The 20,167-nt window shown below is 41.7% G+C and overlaps 1 protein-coding gene across 8 annotated transcripts in view; it reads right to left on the reverse strand.

Moving 5' to 3' along the window:
* Nucleotides 1–20,167, reverse strand: part of TPX2 (TPX2 microtubule nucleation factor) — a 64,084-nt gene that overhangs the window by 6,612 nt on the left and 37,305 nt on the right. For 7 of the 8 annotated variants that reach the window (XM_055266297.2, XM_063633725.1, XM_063633723.1 and 4 more), the window contains 8 exons: nucleotides 18,875–18,996; nucleotides 17,564–17,715; nucleotides 16,211–16,382; nucleotides 12,791–12,932; nucleotides 11,222–11,438; nucleotides 2,341–2,436; nucleotides 1,149–1,325; nucleotides 629–775 (listed from right to left, as the gene is read on the reverse strand). In XM_055266297.2, coding sequence (XP_055122272.2) covers nucleotides 629–775; nucleotides 1,149–1,325; nucleotides 2,341–2,436; nucleotides 11,222–11,438; nucleotides 12,791–12,932; nucleotides 16,211–16,382; nucleotides 17,564–17,715; nucleotides 18,875–18,996 — 1,225 coding nt within the window. Of the gene's footprint in view, nucleotides 1–628; nucleotides 776–1,148; nucleotides 1,326–2,340; nucleotides 2,437–11,221; nucleotides 11,439–12,790; nucleotides 12,933–14,134; nucleotides 14,243–16,210; nucleotides 16,383–17,563; nucleotides 17,716–18,874; nucleotides 18,997–20,167 lie in introns of all 8 variants that reach the window. The other variant, XM_063633720.1, reaches the window with a different exon arrangement.

The raw sequence follows: 20,167 nt of genomic DNA on the forward strand, positions 1-20,167 counted from the left end.
ACTCTGTCTCAAAACAAAAAAAGAGTTGAAAACACGTGGCTGGGTGTGGTGGCTCACACCTGTAATCCTAGCACTTCGGGAGGCCGAGGCAGACTGATCACAAGGTCAGGAAATTGAGACCATCCTGGCTAACACAGTGAAACCCCATCCCTACTAAAAATACAAAAAAATTAGCCAGGCTTGGTGGCGGGCACCTGTAGTCCCAGCTACTCGGGAGGCTGAGGCAGGAGACTGGCGTGAACCCAGGGGGCGGAGCTTGCAGTGAGCCGAGATCGCACCACTGCACTCCAGCCTGGGCAACAGAGCAAGACTCTGTCTCAAAAAACAACAACAACAAAAAAAAAAAAATGTGTGCATACATGCATACATACACACATACACACACACACACACACACACACACACACACATACATAGACACTATGTGACAGAGACCATATGTAACCTACAAAACCTAAAATATTTTTTATCTGGCCCTTTGCAGAAATAATGTGCTGACCCCTGATTTACAGTGAGAGCCCCTGAAACAATCTAGTATGTTAACCTAGGTGATTTCAGTGTGGTGGGTCTGCCTATCCAATCAACCAACCATGCAATTAACATTTTGGCTGCTCTCCCCATCCCCTACCTGGTGCTTCCAAGTCTGTGCCTTCAGAGCACCTCTTCTGTCAGTCTCCAAGCAGAAAGGTTCAATCTGGGTCACATTCTTTACCTTCTTCTCTGGCAGGTTAATGGTGTCAAAATGAGGCAAGGGAAGTGCCTTGAACTTGGGCACCTAACAGAAAAGAAAACATGAGATTTAAGATAAAGACTAGCTGGAAAGCAATAGCTGCTCCAGAATATCTGGAAGAATCTGAAAAATAAGGAAGGACAGCTTTCAAAGCAGCATGAAAGAATAATGGGTTCAAAAGGAAATCTAGGCTTTCCTCCTAATATTGCCTATAACCACCAGTGTAATCAGAGGCAAGTCACTTAACCTCCTTGTGCCAGAAGGATTATTTAAATTACTTGTCCCATTTATATTTTATAGGGTTCTTAGAAAGATCAAAAGAAGTCAGTGATTTTACAGTTAAAAGTACTACAGAAAAAACTGTCTTTGAGGGATCAAAGAATAGTATTATACTACTTGCAGAAATGGAAACACCTACCTCCCCTTTCTGCAGTTCTTTTATTTTCTTCTCCTTCTGTAACTGACGTTCTTTGTCTCGAGAATCAAAGGAGAAAGGGCATATTTCCACAGTTCTTGCCTCTGGGATTTGAGGCTTAAAAGGTACCCCATAATGTGGCACAGGTTGAGCTTTTATCACTACTGGTTCGTCCTCTTCCTAGGGAAAAAATTGCAGTTTAGAAATAAGACTCCTCACTCTCTCCAACTTCCCCAGAATGTGGAGTCAGAAGACATTATACTAATATGTGGCATTAATTAAAACAAGTCACTCAGCCTCTTAGGTGTCTTAGCTTCCTTTTCTATCCAAGAAAGATGATGACTTAGGTAAGTCATCTCCCACCAAGGGCTAACACAATTACTCTTAAAAGATCTAGTTTTCCACAGGAATGTTGTAAAAACTAAATAAGATCTAACATTATGAATAAAATGAACATCAGAAGATCGGTCCCAACCAAGCATATACCTTAGTGTCTTCTTTGACCCAGCCTCTAGACTTCATTAAAACATGTGACTAGAACTTAATGGTTGCCAAACCCAGAATAGGACCAAGTTGTTTGGGTTCAAGCTGGTAACACAAGATTACTGCGTATTTTAGTTTCAAATGAACCTATAAAAAGGCTTATGCTTGCAATCTGCTATAAAATTACCCTAACTCTGGATATTTATAGATAAAACGGGAGATGTAACAAGAAACTGGCCTGATCAATGACAGTTTATGTATTAAAATTCCATAAACCATCACCACGGTCACCTTTGCAACTCCTCTGGGTTAATGGAGATAGGACAAGGTGGATGTAATTGCTTAGTATGAATTTTCAAAGTCCCTCACTGAATAGTGACAATCTAAGGCAAAATAAAGTGCAACTTTTGATCCATGTTACAAAGAGCGGCTGATTTTCAATGCTACGGCAGACAAGCCTCCAATGCTTAACTGCTCCTTACTGTTTCCATAAATTGTAACTAGTTATCACTAAGAGCAGAAAATTCATACCCTTACCAATTACTTTGTTCTTGGAGGAACAAAAAAATGAACAAATGTTCATACCCATTCTTAAAGACAAGTCCAGAAAAGAGTGGTTGCCTTTGAATGCCATTAAGATTAATAAATGATAAGGCTTAGATTGACTGACTATATAGAAGGAAAAAGAACCCCCCTACTCCCAGGGAATCACCTCATCTTCTTTGGTGGGCATTCGAATTCTGTTCTTCAATGCAAAGGCTGGTGACTTGGGGACGGTGATTGGAAGTACCTTCTTTTCAGGAACACCCTGAAAGGAGTAAGCAACTCAATTAGATATCACAAAATGATCTCCACTAAGCTGTATGAGAAGATTAAATCCTTTTTTTCCCCCTTTGGGTAGAGACAGGGTCTCACTATGTTGCCCAGGCTGGTCTCAAACTCCTGGGCTCAGGCAATCTTCCTGCCTCGGCCTCGCAAAGTGCTGGGATTACCGGTGTGAGCCACTGCATGTGGCCTAGAATGATATTTTTGAGTTTTTAAAATATAATTAATCTAAGCACAGAAAATAAAAGAACACTAAAAGGGAAAGAACACCAAACTGTCAACTCTCATATCTCTTTGAGGGTGAATTAAGAGAGAAATTTAATTTTCTACATCTCATAATCCTTTTATTTGTTTGTTTGGAGACAGAGTCTCGCCCTGTTGCCCAGGCTGGAGTGCAATGGGGCAATCTCAGCTCACTGTAACCTCTGCCTCCTGGGCTCAAGCGATCCTCCCACCTCAGCCTCCTGAGTAGCTGGGACTACAGGCGCACACCACTTCGCCCAGCTAATCATTTTTTGTAGAGATGGGTCTCAAATTCTTGGCCTCAAGCAACCTCCTGCCTTGGCCTCCCAAAGTGTGAGGATTACAGATGTGAACCACTGCACCCAGCCTTATATCTCATAATTCCAACACATTCAACTACCCTGAAGACTTTTCCTTAATGATTTTAAAGCACTGCTAACATTTCAAATCGTTGTGGAATAAATGACATGTATCATATTGTGCACATAATTTAAAACTAATACATTTTAGAGAGTTGTTCCATAGCATTTTTTGATTCGCACAGAATTTATATTCTATCACAAATCTGGCAATTAATCCTAACTGCAAAATAGTATCTCTTGGCTGCTGTTTTGAATGAAGTGTATGGCCAGATCGATTAAGAACAAAACAAAACCTCAGCAATTTCTTCTTACACTCATGTCCACATCCTGCCCCCATCAGCTCTCTGTTCTGCTCCTCCCTAAAGTTTCACTGCCAGACCCACTTCAACTATTGCCTGTGCCATTCTGCTAGTCTCCTAACTCTTTCAGCTCTGCAACTCATTCCTCCAATTCATTGTCTGCATGTAGTCCAAATTACTACTCTAAAACACATTTGATCACATTACTTCCTGACTTAAAATTCTTTAGGCCAGGTGCAGTGGCTCATGTCTGTAATCCCAGCACTTTGGGAGGCAGAGGTGGGTGGATCACGAGGTCAGGAGATCGAGACCATCCTGGCTAACATGGTGAAACCCCGTCTCTACTAAAAATACAAAAAAATTAGCCGGGCATGGTGGTGGGTGCCTGTAGTCCCAGCTACTCGGGAGGCTGAGGCAGGAGACTGGCATGAACCCAGGAGACAGAGCTTGTAGTGACCCAAGATCGCACCACTGCACTCCAGCCTGGGTGACAGAGCAAGACTCCGTCTCAAAAAAAAAAATTAATTATTTAATGGCTCCTATTGCCTACGTACAACAGCATAACAAATTCCTTGCCATGAAACACAAGGCACTTGCTTGAATCTCACTCATAAATATCTCCTTCATGGCCTCCTTAGTAGTAACATTAATCTGGTACCCTCCTGACTCTCCCGCCTTACCTCTCACCCCTCCTTACATATCACGTTCCAACCACAATGAACTACTGGTCGCTCCCCAAATGGTTCTTATCTCATTACCTTTGCTTGTGCTTTCTCTGTCTGAAATGCCCCGGCTGCTTGAAAGCACCCAACTCATCTTTTCAAGCCTCCACTTTTATAAAGCCTTTCCTCTTTTATAAAGCCTTTTAATAGATCTCTCCACTCCCAGGACCTACAGAACTGACCCCTTTATCCCACTGTATATGGTTTTATCACAGTCCATACAAAACTTAATTGCACTTATTTATTTAGATGTTCATTTCCCCCTGCTAGCCTGAGTGCTTCGAGGATGGGGACTATTTTACTCCATCAGACCCAAGTACCTAACATAGACCTTGGCAAGTATAAAGCATTCAGTAAATGTTTGTTGAATGAATGCAGTAAGAATGAATGAACACATGAGTAATAGAATTTATACCTTGGACTCTAGGAGGATACCTTGGGAGCCTTCTCCTTAATCCCAACAATGCTGCAGCCGTTCGAAACATGTTTGGAATGTCTTTCTTGGAGTGACTTTCAAAGGCACTTTCTGGACCAAGCAAGACAGTTGCTCAATCTTTACTATTCATTTAACAAATAGTTTCCACCTCTATTATCTTGGACTACTCAGAAGTTTTAGTTCCAAATAACCTTAGACTAGATTCTAAAAGCAATTAATGTTTAAAATACACGTGACGATTTGTCATCCTGGAAGGGATCCAAAAGGCTCATCTCAGGATTCAAGATGCATGGCTTTTCCATAATGCTTTGTGCAGTATCACAATCATTGGAAGGGATTTACAGTCTCTCAAGGTGACCACTGGGAGTGCTCATTCTGCTGTGAAATTTCTTATATGTTTTCTAAAGAATACTAGAATCATTAGCATAGTGAAATCCAATATAGCAGATCTTGTATTCAGAGTGACAAAACTCCAAGAAATGGGTTGTCAAATGATGTTTAACATAAAACAGCAACAACAACAAAATCTGCTCTTCTATAGACATGTGGACACTAGCATCTTGCTTGAATGCACCAGGGGCAAGTGGAGGAGAGACAAATAGTGAGCAAGAAGCCAGAGGTCTGTCTGTTCCAGCCCAGATCTGCTTCCAATCTGTATAACCTTGAACACATCAGACATCCTTCTAGGCCTCGGGGTTTTTTAATAAAATAAAGTAAATGAAATAAGTAATTGAGGATTCATTTAGTTCTAAAATAATTCCCTCTCTCTGCATTCGCCCAACAGAAATGTCTGCATTTTAAAAGAGAAGCAAGGGAAACCTCTAATAAGTAGGCCATGAAGTAGATATGTATGAGTGAGCTCAATCTCTTAATTAGTTGGGGGAGAGGAAAAGATGATTTATGAAAATCATCTTTGCAGCAACCATCCACTCACACCCCATCACCCCTTCCATCAAAGTTAACCAGGGGCTCGACTGGAAATAATGAAAAGAAAATTGGGTTTACAGAAACAAAGAAGGATTTTTTTTTTTTTTTTTTGCTATTTTAAGTTTTTTAAATTATAAGCTCCTTGAGGACTGGAATATTGTCATTTGCATTCTTTTGTCTTCCCATATCACCTACTAGAAGACCCCGTAGTAACTGTTCAATGAACATATGTTGGTTAATATTACCGTATTTACTCATTTACACATCTATCTGCTCTACCAGACTATGAAAGCTTTGAGGACAAGGGCCGTGTCTTATACCATCTTTGAATTCCTAGCGTCTAGGTGCATGTCAGCTTCTACTATTACTCACTCAGTTATCCGATATCAGAGTGCTTGTGCTGTGGTGGTCACTATACTAGGGGCTGGGGATACAGAGTGAATAATATAGATATACACGGTCCCTGTTCTCAGGGAGCTCACATTCTAATGGAGGAAAGAGACAATGAAGAAGTAACAAATCAAATACTTCCAAATTTTCACAAGTGCTCTAAAGAAACCCAGCAGAATATGGAGCTAACGGTTATTAGAGGGATGCTCCCTCAATGAAGAGGAAGGTATCTCTAAAGAGGTGATATGTGGTTAGAATGGGGCAATGTGGGTGGACAAATGATGCATTTAGGAAAAGCAGCCAGGACTGAGGATGGGAATGGGGAGGTGAATACCTCTCCCTAAGACAGGATGTGCCCCCCAGGTACCCTGGGACAGGATCTCAGGCCTGTCCCAGGGCAGTTAGGAAACTACTCTGAAGCAATGTTATTTTGGGAAGTATATATATTTAAAAAAAAGCCTGCTGGCCTCCCCAAGTCATCCCTAAAGTATCTCTGCTAAAATTACTCACTTGTCTCACTGACACCACATCCACCTCTGTGGTGCCCCGGCTGCCCAATAGAGGTCAGCACCAAGTTCACATTTCACACCCTCATGCTCAAGGCTTTATCACTCCACCTCTGCCCTAGGAGCCCTTTTCTCATTTCTGCCTCACTTGGGCCCACTGCTGCCCAAGCCCATCTTTCATCAACTCTATTTATTGTCCCCTTGCCACTTATCAACCACACGTGGAAGTGCACAGGAAACACTGTAAGGACACACGAAACAGCTTCAGCACTGGGGGGATGTGGATGGGGAACAACAGCATCAGACAGACAAGCTGCATCAGGCTCTGGAAGGTGGGCTCTTAAATTCTGCTGTAAAAGTCCAACACTAGAAGTTCAAAGACTTTTTTTTTTTTTTTTTGAGACACAGTCTCACTCTGTTGCCCAGGATGGAGTGCAGTGGTGCAATCTCAGGACGCTGCAACCTCCACCTCCTGGGTTCATGCAATTCTCCTGCCTCAGCCTCCCGAGTAGCTAGGAGTACAGGGGCCTGCCACCACACCCAGCTAATTTTTTTGTATTTAGTAGAGACGGGTTTTCACCATGTTGGGCAGGCTGGTCTCCAACTCCTGACCTCAGGTGATCAGCCCACCTTGGCCTCCAAAAGTGTTGGGATTACAGGCGTGAGCCACCACGCCTGGCCGACTTACTCTCTTTTAAATGTTTCCATGGGCAAGCTACATTCCCCTGTGAAAGGAGAATAAACCTTGGGACCCCAAAATCAGTAAGCCAAGGAGAAAAGTCAAGCTAGGAACTTCAACAGGCAAACCTGCCTCCCGTTCAAAGATGAAAAAGGTACATACCTCCCTCACAATTTGCCCACTTGAAAATTCCTTGGGGGCCCCAAGATCTTCACCTTAAAACAGTTCTGTTGAATTTCACCCTGACAATATAAATTGATAGCTTATCTTTGCAGGTACAGGACAAAGGACAGAACTCAAAGTCATCCCTTGGCTCACCTGAGAAATGCACATCTGATTGCTTCCTCTGCCCTAATTATCTTATGTAAAAATGCAGATTCACTGAACTAGATGAATGCATAAGTAACTATTCCTCTACCCCCTCTCACATGTGAACAAAGAATGCAACCATTTGCCTCTTATCTACCCACACCTTTTCAAAATCTCTTCCCCTTTCCCCACTATCCACCCTTTCCCCTTAAAATATGGAGCCCTCAAAATCATCTTTGGAGAAAGGTACAGACCTGTCTCCCAGGCATGCGTCCTTAACCTTAGCAAAATAAACTTCCAAATTGATTGAGACCTGTCTCATACTTTTTGGTTTGCACCCCTTTCAAAACCTCCCTTTCTGAAAAGTGAAGCGGGTAGAAGAAAACACATCTAACATCTCTTCCTATGCTATGCTTCTCTAGAAACCAAGAATTGAAGTCAAATCACTAGAAATTTTAGTAGGGAAACCTGCAAACAGCCAGTATCAAACTCAGAAACCTCATTTGCCAAAATAAATATGATAACAGTAAGCATTGTAGGGTACAATAATATAGTGTTTAAGGAGATGATGGGCTCAGATTCTGGTTCTGCATACTAGATACCTCTCAGTGTTTATTTCCTTGTCTGAAAAATAGGGATAAGTACAGACTCCACCTCTTAGAAGTGTAATCAGACATAAATAAGACAATCTACATAAAGTACTCAGGACAATGTAAGCACTCAATAAAATGACAATTACTATTAACAATACCCCTGCTTACTGTGTGTCAGGCACCATACTCAGTGCTTTATCTGGGCTCCCTCTGTGATGTACCCAACAAATCTGTTTATGTAATAAGAGCCCCAGAGGATTCTGAGAACCAGCTGGATTTGGCAAACACTTCCATTCTGCAAATTGTGTCAATTCGGTCACACCTTACCTAGTGCTTTGCAGATCTGTTTACACAGAATTTTCACAGGTATAACCTGGTACACAACTACTCTAAGATCTCAACTAACTCTTAATGAACTCTGGTCACCCTTCCCTACTTACTACTTCACCCTAGCATTTCTAGAGTACACACAACTGACAAACCAATTTCCTAATCAGTGTTTTCAAAAATGTAGTTCAGCTGGGTGCGGTGGCTCACACCTACTATCCTAGCACTTTGGGAGGCCAAGGCAGGTGGATTGCTTGAGACCAGGAGCTGAAGACCAGCCTGTGCAACATGGCGAAACCCAGTCATTACTAAAAATACAAAACTTAGCTGGGCATGGTGGTGTGTGCCTGTATTCCCAGCTACTCGGGAGGCTGAGGCATGAGAATTGCTTGAACCTGGGAAGCAGAGGTTGCGGTGAGCCGAGATTACATCACTACACTTCTGCACTCTAGCCTGGGCAACAGAGTGAGACTGTCTCCAAAAAAAAAAAAAAAAAAAAAAACAGTTCAGGTGTGACTGATGCTATGAGAAAGGATCTTAGGTGAGGTGTAGACTTTTTTTTTTTTTTTTAAATAAGCACATATTTCCTAAGAACCTTCTATTTTAAAAGGTAACCTCTATTTTTATATAACAGCATGGACCCTGGAATCATATCACCTAAGATTCGTATGCCAGCTCTGCCGCTCACTAGTTTGTGATCTTGGGCAAGTTATTTAACCTCTATGTTTCCTAACTGTAAAATGGATTGATAAAGTACCTACAGTGCTTACCTCATAGGGTTGTTGTGAGAATTAAGTGCATTATTATATAAATGTAAAGAGCTTAGAATAAAGACCTGGCATGTAATAAGCATTATATAAGTATTAGCTATTATTGCTGTGTTATTTGTGGCAAAAGGTACTGGTTTTCCATTTACATATTTATTTAAAAGTTCCCTTTAAATTTACGTTAGGTTACAAAGTGAGTTGATTTTTAAAATAATAATATTGGTATGTAAGTAAGGTACAAGGATATAGGACAAATTGAGAGAGTGGTACATAAATAAAAACAAAAACTTAGGTAGGGGAGAAGCTCGGAGGAAAATACGTTATTAAAAGCAAGGTGCCAGCCAGGCACGGTGGCTCACGCCTGTAATCCCAGCACTCTGGGAGGCCAAGGCGGTTGGATCACCTGAGGTCAGGAGTTCGAGACCAGCCGGGCTAACATGGTGAAACCCCGTCTCTACTATAAATACAAAAATTAGCCAGGCGTGGTGGCATGCGCCTGTAATCCCAACTACTCAGGAGGCTAAGGCAGGAGAATCGCTTAAATCCAGGAGGTGGAGGTTGCCGTGAGCTGAGATCACACCACTGCACTCCAGCCTGGGCAACAAGAGCTAAACTCCATCTTGAAAAAAAACAAAAAACAAAAAGCAAGGTGCCAAAAGAGTGTTATAGAAACCCTGAAGAAATAATTTCTCTTACCTGGGGCTCCATTTTCTTGTATGTAAAACTAAACGTTGAGCCCTTCCGGCTCTAGAACTCTGAGGTTTGCACGTAACCTACTTTTCCCTTGTATTCACAACATTGTTTCCTCAATGGGTAAAGACAAAGAAGGCACAGCCCTTGGAGATTAATCACTTGGGTGGGGGAAGATTTCTTAAAAGTTTATTGTAACCGAGCTTGGCATATAGTACATGTGCATCATGGCAGGGAAAAAAAAGCATCGTGAACAGAAGAGAGACCTGACGCAAAAAGCTCTCAATCAAAAGTAGGTATCAGGGAGGAGAACCATTTCTAAGCATAATCATGATTTTTGTAAAGCCTGGAAAATATAACTTCAAGTTGCTTCTGATTTAGTGCTAAGAAAATACAATAAACAAAACTAGGTACTCAGTCAAAGGTAATACATTGGTGCAGTTTCCCCTAAAAGCATGGTGACTCTAAAGCAAGCAAAAAGAAAGAAGATAGGAAAACAGAGTGCTTCTAGAGTTATCCCGGACCTGCATCAATCCAGGCAATCCAAACCAGTGGCGGCGGGTGAGGTCCCCATCTGCACTGAAATGTAACTAAAAGCCACTTTCGCATTTATGCAGGTGCTTAACTCCATTGCTTATTCTCTGACTGTAGCCTTGCTTCCTGATTGCACATTTTCTCTAAAATTGTGGTTGTGAGCCTGTTATCAAACTACAGCCCACTTCTCTGAAAGTTTCCAGTGGCTCTTGATAAACTTTTCTCCAGCTTAACTGACCCACTAACAGCTCCCAGTAGAAGCTTCTTGTTTCCCACCATCAGGCTTTTTATCATGTAATTCCTACTGCCTGGAATGTTCTGCCAATCCAGTCCATTTGCATTTCTGCAAGTCAAAATTCTACCATGTAATGGAGAGGCAATATAATGAGGTATTAAGATCACAGACTCTGTAGCTAGAGTGTCTGAACTCTTACTTGCTCCACCATGTACTAGCTGAGTGCTCTAGGAATACTACATAACCTCTGTGTGCCTCGGTTACCTCATCTGAAACAGGTGATAAAGTAACCCACCTAAAGGGGTTGTTGTCAAAACTAATGGGCTAATATATGAAAAGGGCTTAGAGCAGTCCTGGCACATAGTAAAAGTGTCAGCTATTATGACAACAATAGCAACACAATAACTATTACTACACATCGTCAAGGCTCAGGTCAAATGGTGCCTCTCTACAAAGCACACCCTGAACTTTCTATCTGGAAGAAACCATTTTCTCCTCTGAATTCCTATTTTAACTGTCATCTCTCTCAGAACACTTCTGTCCATTTTCTATTATCCACACATATATTGTCTCCCATACCAGACTTTGAGTTAACTAAAAGCAAAACCCACTTCCGATAAGTCTCTTTACCACCTGCAGTTCCTAATATGATGCCCTGCTCATAATATCTACCCAAACTTTTGTGTGAATGGGTGGATATTTGGTCATGAGCAGGACACTTCTGCCAGCACACATAGCCTCAACCTTACCACAACATCTTCCAAAATCTTAGTAGGGCAAGGTCTGGAATGAAATTCAAAGTGTTCATCCTCTGATTTCTTCTTTGATTCTCGCTCCTGGATTCTTTTCTCAATTTCCAAATCAAAGCCAATAGGCTCGGTGGGTGGTTTCACAGGTGGTTTCCTGGGCAAGATGGGCCCACCTTCAAGTATTCTGGGATCAAGTTCACGTGCTTTGAATTTGTATCTGGAAGGTGAAAATTTAAATAACCACAAAAAAATTTTAATAAAATGAAAACTTCACAAAGTAAGCCAACCACAAAGAATAGTAATCATTAAGATTATGCTCCCATTGACTGGACAACAGAATAAAATAAATAAAAACAAAAAACAACGGGCCAGGCACGGTGGCTCATGCCCGTAATCCCAACACTTTGGGAAGCCAAGGTGAGTGGATAATTTGAGGTTAGGAGTTCAAGACCAGCCTGGCCAACATGGTGAAACCCCATCTCTACTAAAAATACAAAAATTAGCCAGGCGTGGTGGTGCACACCTGTAATCCCAGCTACTAGGGAGGCTGAGGCAGGAGAATCTCTTGAACCCAGGAGGCGGAGGTTGCAGTGAACTGAGAGGCACCACTGCACTCCAGCCTGAGCAACAAGAGCGAAACTCCATCTCAAAAAAATAAATAAATAAAAAATAATAAAAGAATAAAAGAAAAAATGATTACCCGTCACACACAGTAAAATTTCAACTCTCTACAGCACTATCTTTACCTCTAGAAGAACGAATAAATCAGACAGTCCTAACATCCCTACCACTTAAGAATTGAGGCTTCACTTCACAGAAGAAGCTCCCCCTCCTCAAAAGAAGCACAAAAAGGAACGGAAGAAGGATACAGGAAATAAACTCCAATGCTACGAATCACACTAAGTTTCCATTTCCCTCCACTAATAATAGCTGTAACAATCCCTTGGGGAGTCACAAAAGGGTGGGATCTACCTAACTTAACCTTAGAGGGCATTCCTTAACTGAAATCCTAAGTAAGTTCTTCTACTCCAACCTCTGGATTCGATTGTGTGTGTGTGTGTGTGTGTGTGTGTGTATGTGCGAGACAGTCTTGCTTTGTCACCCAAGCTAGAGTATAGTGGCGTGATCTTGGCTCACTGAAGCATTGACCTCCTGGGTTCAGGCTGCCCCCTAGTAGGTGGGACTACAGACGCACGCCACCATGCCCAGCTAATTTTTTTTTGTATTTTTTGTAGGGATGGGGTTTCACCATGTTGCCCAGGCTGGTCTCAAACTCCTGGACTCAAGTGATCCTCCTGCCTCGGCCTCCCAAGGTACTGGGATTACAGGTGTGAGCCACCACACCCAGCCTGGATTCAATTTTTACCAGTTTATACTCCAGGACATCTCCATATTCCCACTATAGTCCTTAAATCATATAGGCAGGGGTGTAGCCTGCAGAGCCTACTACTCAAATGCCATAAATTTTTACAGAAAGAAAAATAGCAACTGTCACCCTTACAGAACTGAAAATAAAGTAGGCAGGTTCATGGAACTCTTTCTCCCTCAGATACTGCCAGTGGGACTTACTGTTGCAGTTTCTCGAGCTCCTCAGCCTCCAGCTCTGCTGTACTTTTGCAGGTCACAGGCCGTGCACGGTGTTTGGTTTGCAGTACAGGAGTCTGTGGGTCTCTGCAAATCTTGGTCACAGAAGATTTGGAGGGTAACAGGTCTGTAAACAGAGAAGACAGATGTTCATCTAGCTCCGCAAGACCCAGTTTACTTGTAAGTGCTGATTCACCTATGTAGCCGAGAGAGGGATAAACCAACCACAGAGTGGCGGGCCCACAACACTCAGATCAGCTTACATCAGTCAAACCAACCAACATTCAGTTACTTCTCCCCTATACCTCTTTTATTGAGGGGTATGACTAAGGTAGCCTTTGGGTAAACTCTACTGTCATCTTCTGAGCTGAAAATCCATCCATGTCTGACAGGTTCCTTATCACTGCACAGGCCTAGACTGACTTTCATTGTTTTTGAGACAGGGTCTCACTCTGTTGCCCAGGCTAGAGTGCAGGGGCATAATGGCTCACTACAAATTCAACCTCCCTGGACTCAGGTGATCTTCCCACCTCAGCCTTCCAAGCAGCTGGGATTACAGGCATGCACCACCATGCGCAGCTAATTTTTATATTCTTTGTAGAGACAGGGTTTCACTATGTTGCCCAGACTGGTCTTGAATTACTGGGCTCAAGCAATCCACCCACCTCAGCCTCCCAAAGTGCTGGGATTATAGGCGTTAAGCCACTGTGCCTGGCCAGGCCTATACTTTCTATTGACAATGCCAATTATTTTGCTTGTTATTAACACAAAAAAATTTTGCTTATTCCAGCTTTAAGATATAAGGCCTTCCTGGCCAGGCGCAGTGGCTCACGCCTGTAATCCCAGCACTTTGGGAGGCCGAGGCAGGGGGATCACGAGGTCAGGAGATTGAGACCAACCTGGCTAACACGGTGAAATCCCGTCTCTATTAAAAATACAAAAAATTAACCAGGCGTGGTGGCAGGCACCTGTAGTCTCAGCTACTCGGGAGGCTGAGGCAGGATAATGGCATGAACCCGGAAGGCGGAGGTGCAGTGAGCCAAGTGAGCCAAATGAGCACCACTGCACTCCGGCCTGGGCGACAGAGCAAGACTCCATCTCAAAAAATATATATATATAAAATATATACATAAGGCCTTCCTAAAGACCAAGTAAAGCCTGAACAGAATGGCTCAAACCTGTAATTCTAGCAATTTAGAAGGCCAAAGCAGGAGAATTGCTTGAGGCCAGGAGCTCAAGACCAGCCTGGGCAACATAATGAGACCCTGTCTCCTAAGAAAATATAAAAATTAGGTGAGCATGGTGGCATGCACCTATAGTCCCAATTACTTGGAAGGCTAAGGCAGGAGGATCGCTTGAGCCCAGGAGTTGGACACTGAAGTGAGCCATGATCATGCCACTGCACTCCAGCCTGGGTGACAGAGCAAGACCCTGTCTCTAAAAAGCAAAACAAGAAGGAAAATAAATAAATAAATAAATAAAAAACAAAAGAAGACCAAGTGAAAACTCCCAATTTTATGAAATCAATATAAAAGCATCAAGACCACCTCTTACAGAAAATCAAATGGAGAAAGTTAAAAACTATGTTAAAGCATCAATATTAAGACATCACCACCACTCATTGAAAATATTAATTTACCTGGCCAGTGAAACCTTGTCAATTTTCATAACTAATATAGAATGAATCTTTCAATTTAGGTCTTGTCACATAACAGTGGTAGATGAAAACCAAATCTATTTTAGAAATAAGCCATGTTTCAAAGATACATGTAACCATTATTTAGCTGTAACTGTACAAAGTTTTAAATAAAAATTGCATGATGTAATTTCTCTTTCCATTTGCCAGGACTAGTATTCTAAAAGCAGGACATATCAGACCCTGAGTCATACATTATTTGAAAAGTTATGCTTAATATTTAAATTTCCATTAGAATAAAGAATATTTCATTATTTTCATACTATAAAATCTAACAAAATCATTTTGGACACTAGAACATAATAACAATATTTAAAAATGCTGTACTTGGCCAGGCACAGTGGCTCACACCTGTAATCACAGCACTTTGGGAGGTTGAGGCGGGAGGATCACTTGAGGCCAGGAGTTCAAGGCCAGCCTGGCCAACACAGCAAAACTTGGTCTCTACTTAAAATACAAAAAGTAGCTGGGCATGGTGGCACACACCTGTAATCCCAGCTACTCGGGAAGCTGAGGCACGAGAATCTCTTGAACCCAAAAGGTGGACGTTGCAGTGAGTCGAGATCGCACCACTGCACTCCAGCCTGGGTGATGACAGCCAGAACGAGACTCTGTCTCAAAAAAATGCCTATGCAAGGATATAAAAAATTTAGAGATCCTCAAAGGTAAAACAACCACATTCTGCTTTATCCAGAATACTATCCCTATACTCCCAACAACTATTTAATACCACCTCCACCCTTCAGATTTCATCTTCCTTCTTGTAGAAATTATTTCCATAAAGATAGAAACTATTAAATTAGAATCCACTCATCTGCTCACCACCAAATCTACAAACTCTCCCAGTATTTGCACCCATTCCTCCCACTCTTCCATCCTCCTTTTAAAGAACACTCACTCCACCTGTGCTAAGTATCCCTCCAATACCTGCCTGCTCAGGGACTTAATCCATTAGTTATCTCCTCTCTCTCTTGTACCTTCAGCTTCTTTATCTCTGACAAGACTTCTCAACATTCAGACATGCTCTCCCTATCTCCCACCTCCTTTGACTCTTGCATCTCCCTCCTAAAAAAACCCTTGCCATAATTTGTAGTGACCTATTTATCTCTAATGACAGTTTAAGAATGCAAAGAACTAATTAACTTATCTCTAATGACAGAGATAAATAGGTCACTACAAATTATGGTAAAGGCTTTTGAAACTTGATGTCAGAAACTTGATGTCGAGTTTTGAAACTTGAATTAGAAACTCGATGTTGAGTAGCACCAAGTCCATTTTATTTACCTCTATACATCTAACACAGTGTGCCTGGTTAGTAGTAGTAAAAATTTTGGTGGACCACTGAATAAAAAGCACATAGCCTTGAATGAATGAAATGCCTTCATTTTCTATAGGTAACTAAATGCAATGTGACACTTTGACACATGGCAAAAATGTCCGTTAAGGATGTGTAATGACATCTCAGGTTACCTTAATTCATTCCCCTTGGCCAATTATTGATGAGGAGGATCAAGATGGTTGATGGGTATGAGACAGATAGCTGGGTGGTTTGAAAAATTCTGAACGATACATTTGTTGTCTGCATAGTCACATGCCATACTTTAATTGAAAAACTAGGATTTCAGCTAAAGACAAATCTGTGCCTAAAATGTAAGCAGAGGGAATATAGGAGAGGTTCCATCCAACTGTGACACTGGTAGGAAACTTACTAATATCATCCTTCTTGCTTCTCAAATGATATCTGTTAGGGGTTCGTTTATGGAAGTCTTCAACCTGCTGTGCAAGGGGCACATATGTAGAAACTGTTTCATCAAATGTTCTTTTCTTTCCTTGGGACAGGTTGAAAGGCTTAACAATGGTACATCCCTTAGTCACTCGGGCCTGTAAAGAGAAAAGTTGTTCCCCAAATGAAATGTCACTGAAGAGCTCACATCTACCATAAGCCACACATTCGGCACAGAGGACCAATAAAAAAGGCCTGTGTAAAACCAAGATTATTATTCTGAAGTTTGTCAGTCCTTGAGCAAGGGTTATAACTAGTCTATTCTCATTAAAAAAAAAAAAAAAAAAAAAGGAAGAAAGGATCTAGCACTTAACAAATCTTATGTTCTGGAATGGTACATAGGTAATTTTTCCCCAACCATGTCAATGTTTTGAAGGAATCCAGAGTAAGCTATCTTAGAATTGAAGTCAAAAAGCACTGCAAAGGAATCTCACCCTCAACTCCACTTAAAAAAAAAAAAATTTGATTGGGCCTCTGGGTCTGCATCAGGTCAGGCAGCTTCCTGAATCAGTGGAATCTCTCCATACATCCCCTAAAGTGACTGATGAAGACGCTTATTCCTATTCCTTGGACCAGTAATTTTGATAAAACTGTCTCTAATTGGAAGCAAAAGCCTTCAAAGACCTGTATGTCAAAGAAAGAAGCATAACCTCAGGGTTTAAGAGTGCAAATAACTAATTTCAAAAAATGATGATACTGACTACAAATGCAAGTGGAGATTATTAGCACTAGAATTTTTACTTACGATTATTACTGATATTGTTGGTGCTCTGGTAACAAAACTGCATGAGATTTGACTGGTCTGCCCCAACCCTATTTTTCCTATAAGATCTGTTATATTGGCCAGGCATGATGGCTCACACTTGTAAACCCAGCACTTTGGGAGGCTGAAGCAGGTGGATCGCCTGAGGTCAGGAGTTTGAGACCAGCCTAGCTAACATGGGGATACCCTGTCTCTACAAAAAATATAAAAATTAGCTGGGCGTGGTGGCAGGCGCCTGTAATCTCAGCTACTTGGGAGGCTGAGGCGGGAAAATCACTTGAACCCAGGAGGCGGAGGTTGCAGTGAGCCGAAATCGTGCCATTGCACTCCAGCCTGGGCGACAAAAGTGAAACTCCATCTCAAAAAAAAAAAAAAGATCTGTTATATTTTACACAACTTTATAGACACAAGGTTTTTTTCTCAATTATACTATTATAAACAGTGACCACAAATGCTACACATAAAATCCTAAATGAATATTAGTAACAGAAATGTTCATTCAGTCCATCAACTTACAGGAGATGAAGGATGCTTTCGTAGTTCAGATGTAAAGTTCACTTCCTTATATTCCTCCTGGTTCTTAGGATGTTGTTTGATTCGCTCATCTGTGCGGAAGTGGAAGTCAACTGATTTGGTGACCTGGCTCACTGATTTCTTCACAGGTTGCCCTGAGACACAAACACAGTAAAACACACAGACAATATTAAGATAGGGAACACCAGTAAATCCCCTTTACTCCAGTCCTTTTGCTATTTCTGTCACCATGGATCTAACTTTGCTCACTATCTACATGTAACCCAAAACTTGAAGTAGTCCTCAGGGACACTAATATATGTGTCATATTCACTGAGTACTATTAGGTTTGAGGCCTTTCAGTCAGATGCAAACTAAAAAAAAGTAGTAGCACAGCGTAGAAGAATCCCATCTCCCAGGTGTGGTCATAGCTATGGAGAAAAAGAATAACTGGAATACTTTTGATAAGAAAAGCTATGGACTGACTTTGAAAACACATTTAACTCAGCATCTCTAAGAGGAAAATCCTATAAACTCCAGGGGTGCTTTTTCAATCCAGTAAGGAGAACTTTATAGTTATGACTCCACCAATAACAACCCTATGCCCGAGCAAAGCAGAACTGTGACCCCTCAGCTCTCTCAGTTATATTTTTCCTCCATAGGTGAATTGGATTTGACTCAGTTTTCTTTTCCTCTGCCTTTAGAAAAAAATAGGAAAACAACAAACTGGCCTGCCCAATTACTTTATCTTCTGTCTCAATCCAAGTTCCTTTTTTTCCCTAAGACCAAGAACAGACTTTTAAGAAAGTACCAGTGGGCCGGGCACGGTGGCTCATACCTGTAATCCCAGCATTCTGGGAGGCTGAGGTGGGCAGATCACCTGAGGTCAGGAGTTCGAGACCAGCCTGGCCAACATGATGAAATCCCACCTCTACTAAAACTACAAAGAATTAGCCAGACGTGGTGGTGGACCCCTGTAATCGCAGCTACTCAGGAGGCTGAAATAGGAGAATTGCTTGAACCCGGGAGGCGGAGGTTGTGTTGAGCCGAGATCGCACCACTGCACTCCAGCCTGGGCAACAAGAGCAAAACTCTGTCTCAAAAAAAAAAAAAAAAAGAAAGTACCAATATATGTAAGTACCAATATATGTAAAGTACCAGTATATGTAAAAAGTGCTAAGGAATAAACACATCTTTTTTATGCTGACTACTAAATGAGAAAGCCCTTTTATTTACTTTAGAGACTTCAAAAACACCTACCAAGAGTGTAAGAACCACCCCTCATGAATCAGACCCAACCATAGCCAAGCTCACCTATTCCAGCCAGAGCAAGTTTCTTGAATTCTTCATTCTTTTTCCGCATCTCCACCACCTCTTGCTGCATTTTCATACTCTTCTCCAGCTCTTGCTCCTCAGTACTTTTTAGAACCTTCTGCCTAAAATCAGTAAATGAGAAGAGAGGAGAGGAGAAAGGCGCTCAGTGACTCAAAAGAATCTACAGGCATTATATAATATTTTTAACCTGTGATAAAATAATCATCAAAACCAAAAAATATCATCTAATAAATAGATGCTAACTTAATTAGATAACACCATGAAAATAAATAAAAATGCACACTTTGGCCAGGCGTGGTGGCTCATGTCTATAATCCCAGCACTTTGGGAGGCCAAGGTGGGCAGATTACCTGAGGTCAGGAGTTCAAGACCATCCTGGCCAACATAGTAAAATCCTGTCTCTACTACAAATACAAAAATTAGGCAGGTGTGGTGGCACACGCCTGTAATTCTAGCTACTGGGGAGGCTGAGGCAGGAGAATCGCTTGAACCTGGGAGGTGGAGGTTGCAGGGAGCCAAGATCACGCCACTGCACTCCAGCCTGGCCACAGAGCGAGACTCCATCTCAAAAAAAAAAAATAAATAAATAAAGACAAGAAAATGCACACTTTATACCAAAATACTGAAAAAATTTCAGAAGAAAATAACTAAAATAGATTAGAATATATTACAAAATATCCATAAATATGATCATAAATGATGAGATTGGACTGGGTGCAGTGGCTCATGCCCGTAACCCAGCACTTTGGGAGGTCAAGGCGGGTGGATGACCTGAGGTCAGGAGTTCGAGACCAACCTGGCCAACATGGTGAAACTCCATCTTACTAAAATACAAAAATTAGCCAGATGTAGTGGCAGGCACCTGTAATCCCAGCTACTCGGGAGGCTGAGGCAGGAGAATCGCTAGAAACCAGGAGGTAGAGGTTGCAGTGAGCTAAGATTGCACCACTATACTCCAGCCTGGGCAACAGAGTGAGACTCCATCTCCAAAAACAACAGCAACAACAACAAAAAAGATTAGCTTGTAAGCCACAAGAAAAACTAAAAGACGAGTAGAAGCCTAGTGCAGTGGCATGCCCTTGTAATCCCAGCTACTTGGAAGGCTGAGGCAAAAACATTGCTTGAGCCCAAGAGTTCAAGACCAGCCTAGGCAACACAGCAAGGCCCTGTCTCAAAAACAAAAACAAAAAAAGACCAGTTAGAATGAGGAAAATATCTACAACCTGGGGTTAATATACATAAAATACATGTAACAGAGGGAAGAAACTGAGA

This window comes from Symphalangus syndactylus, chromosome 24, assembly GCF_028878055.3.
Source record: "Symphalangus syndactylus isolate Jambi chromosome 24, NHGRI_mSymSyn1-v2.1_pri, whole genome shotgun sequence".
NCBI classification, from domain to species: Eukaryota; Metazoa; Chordata; class Mammalia; order Primates; family Hylobatidae; genus Symphalangus; species Symphalangus syndactylus.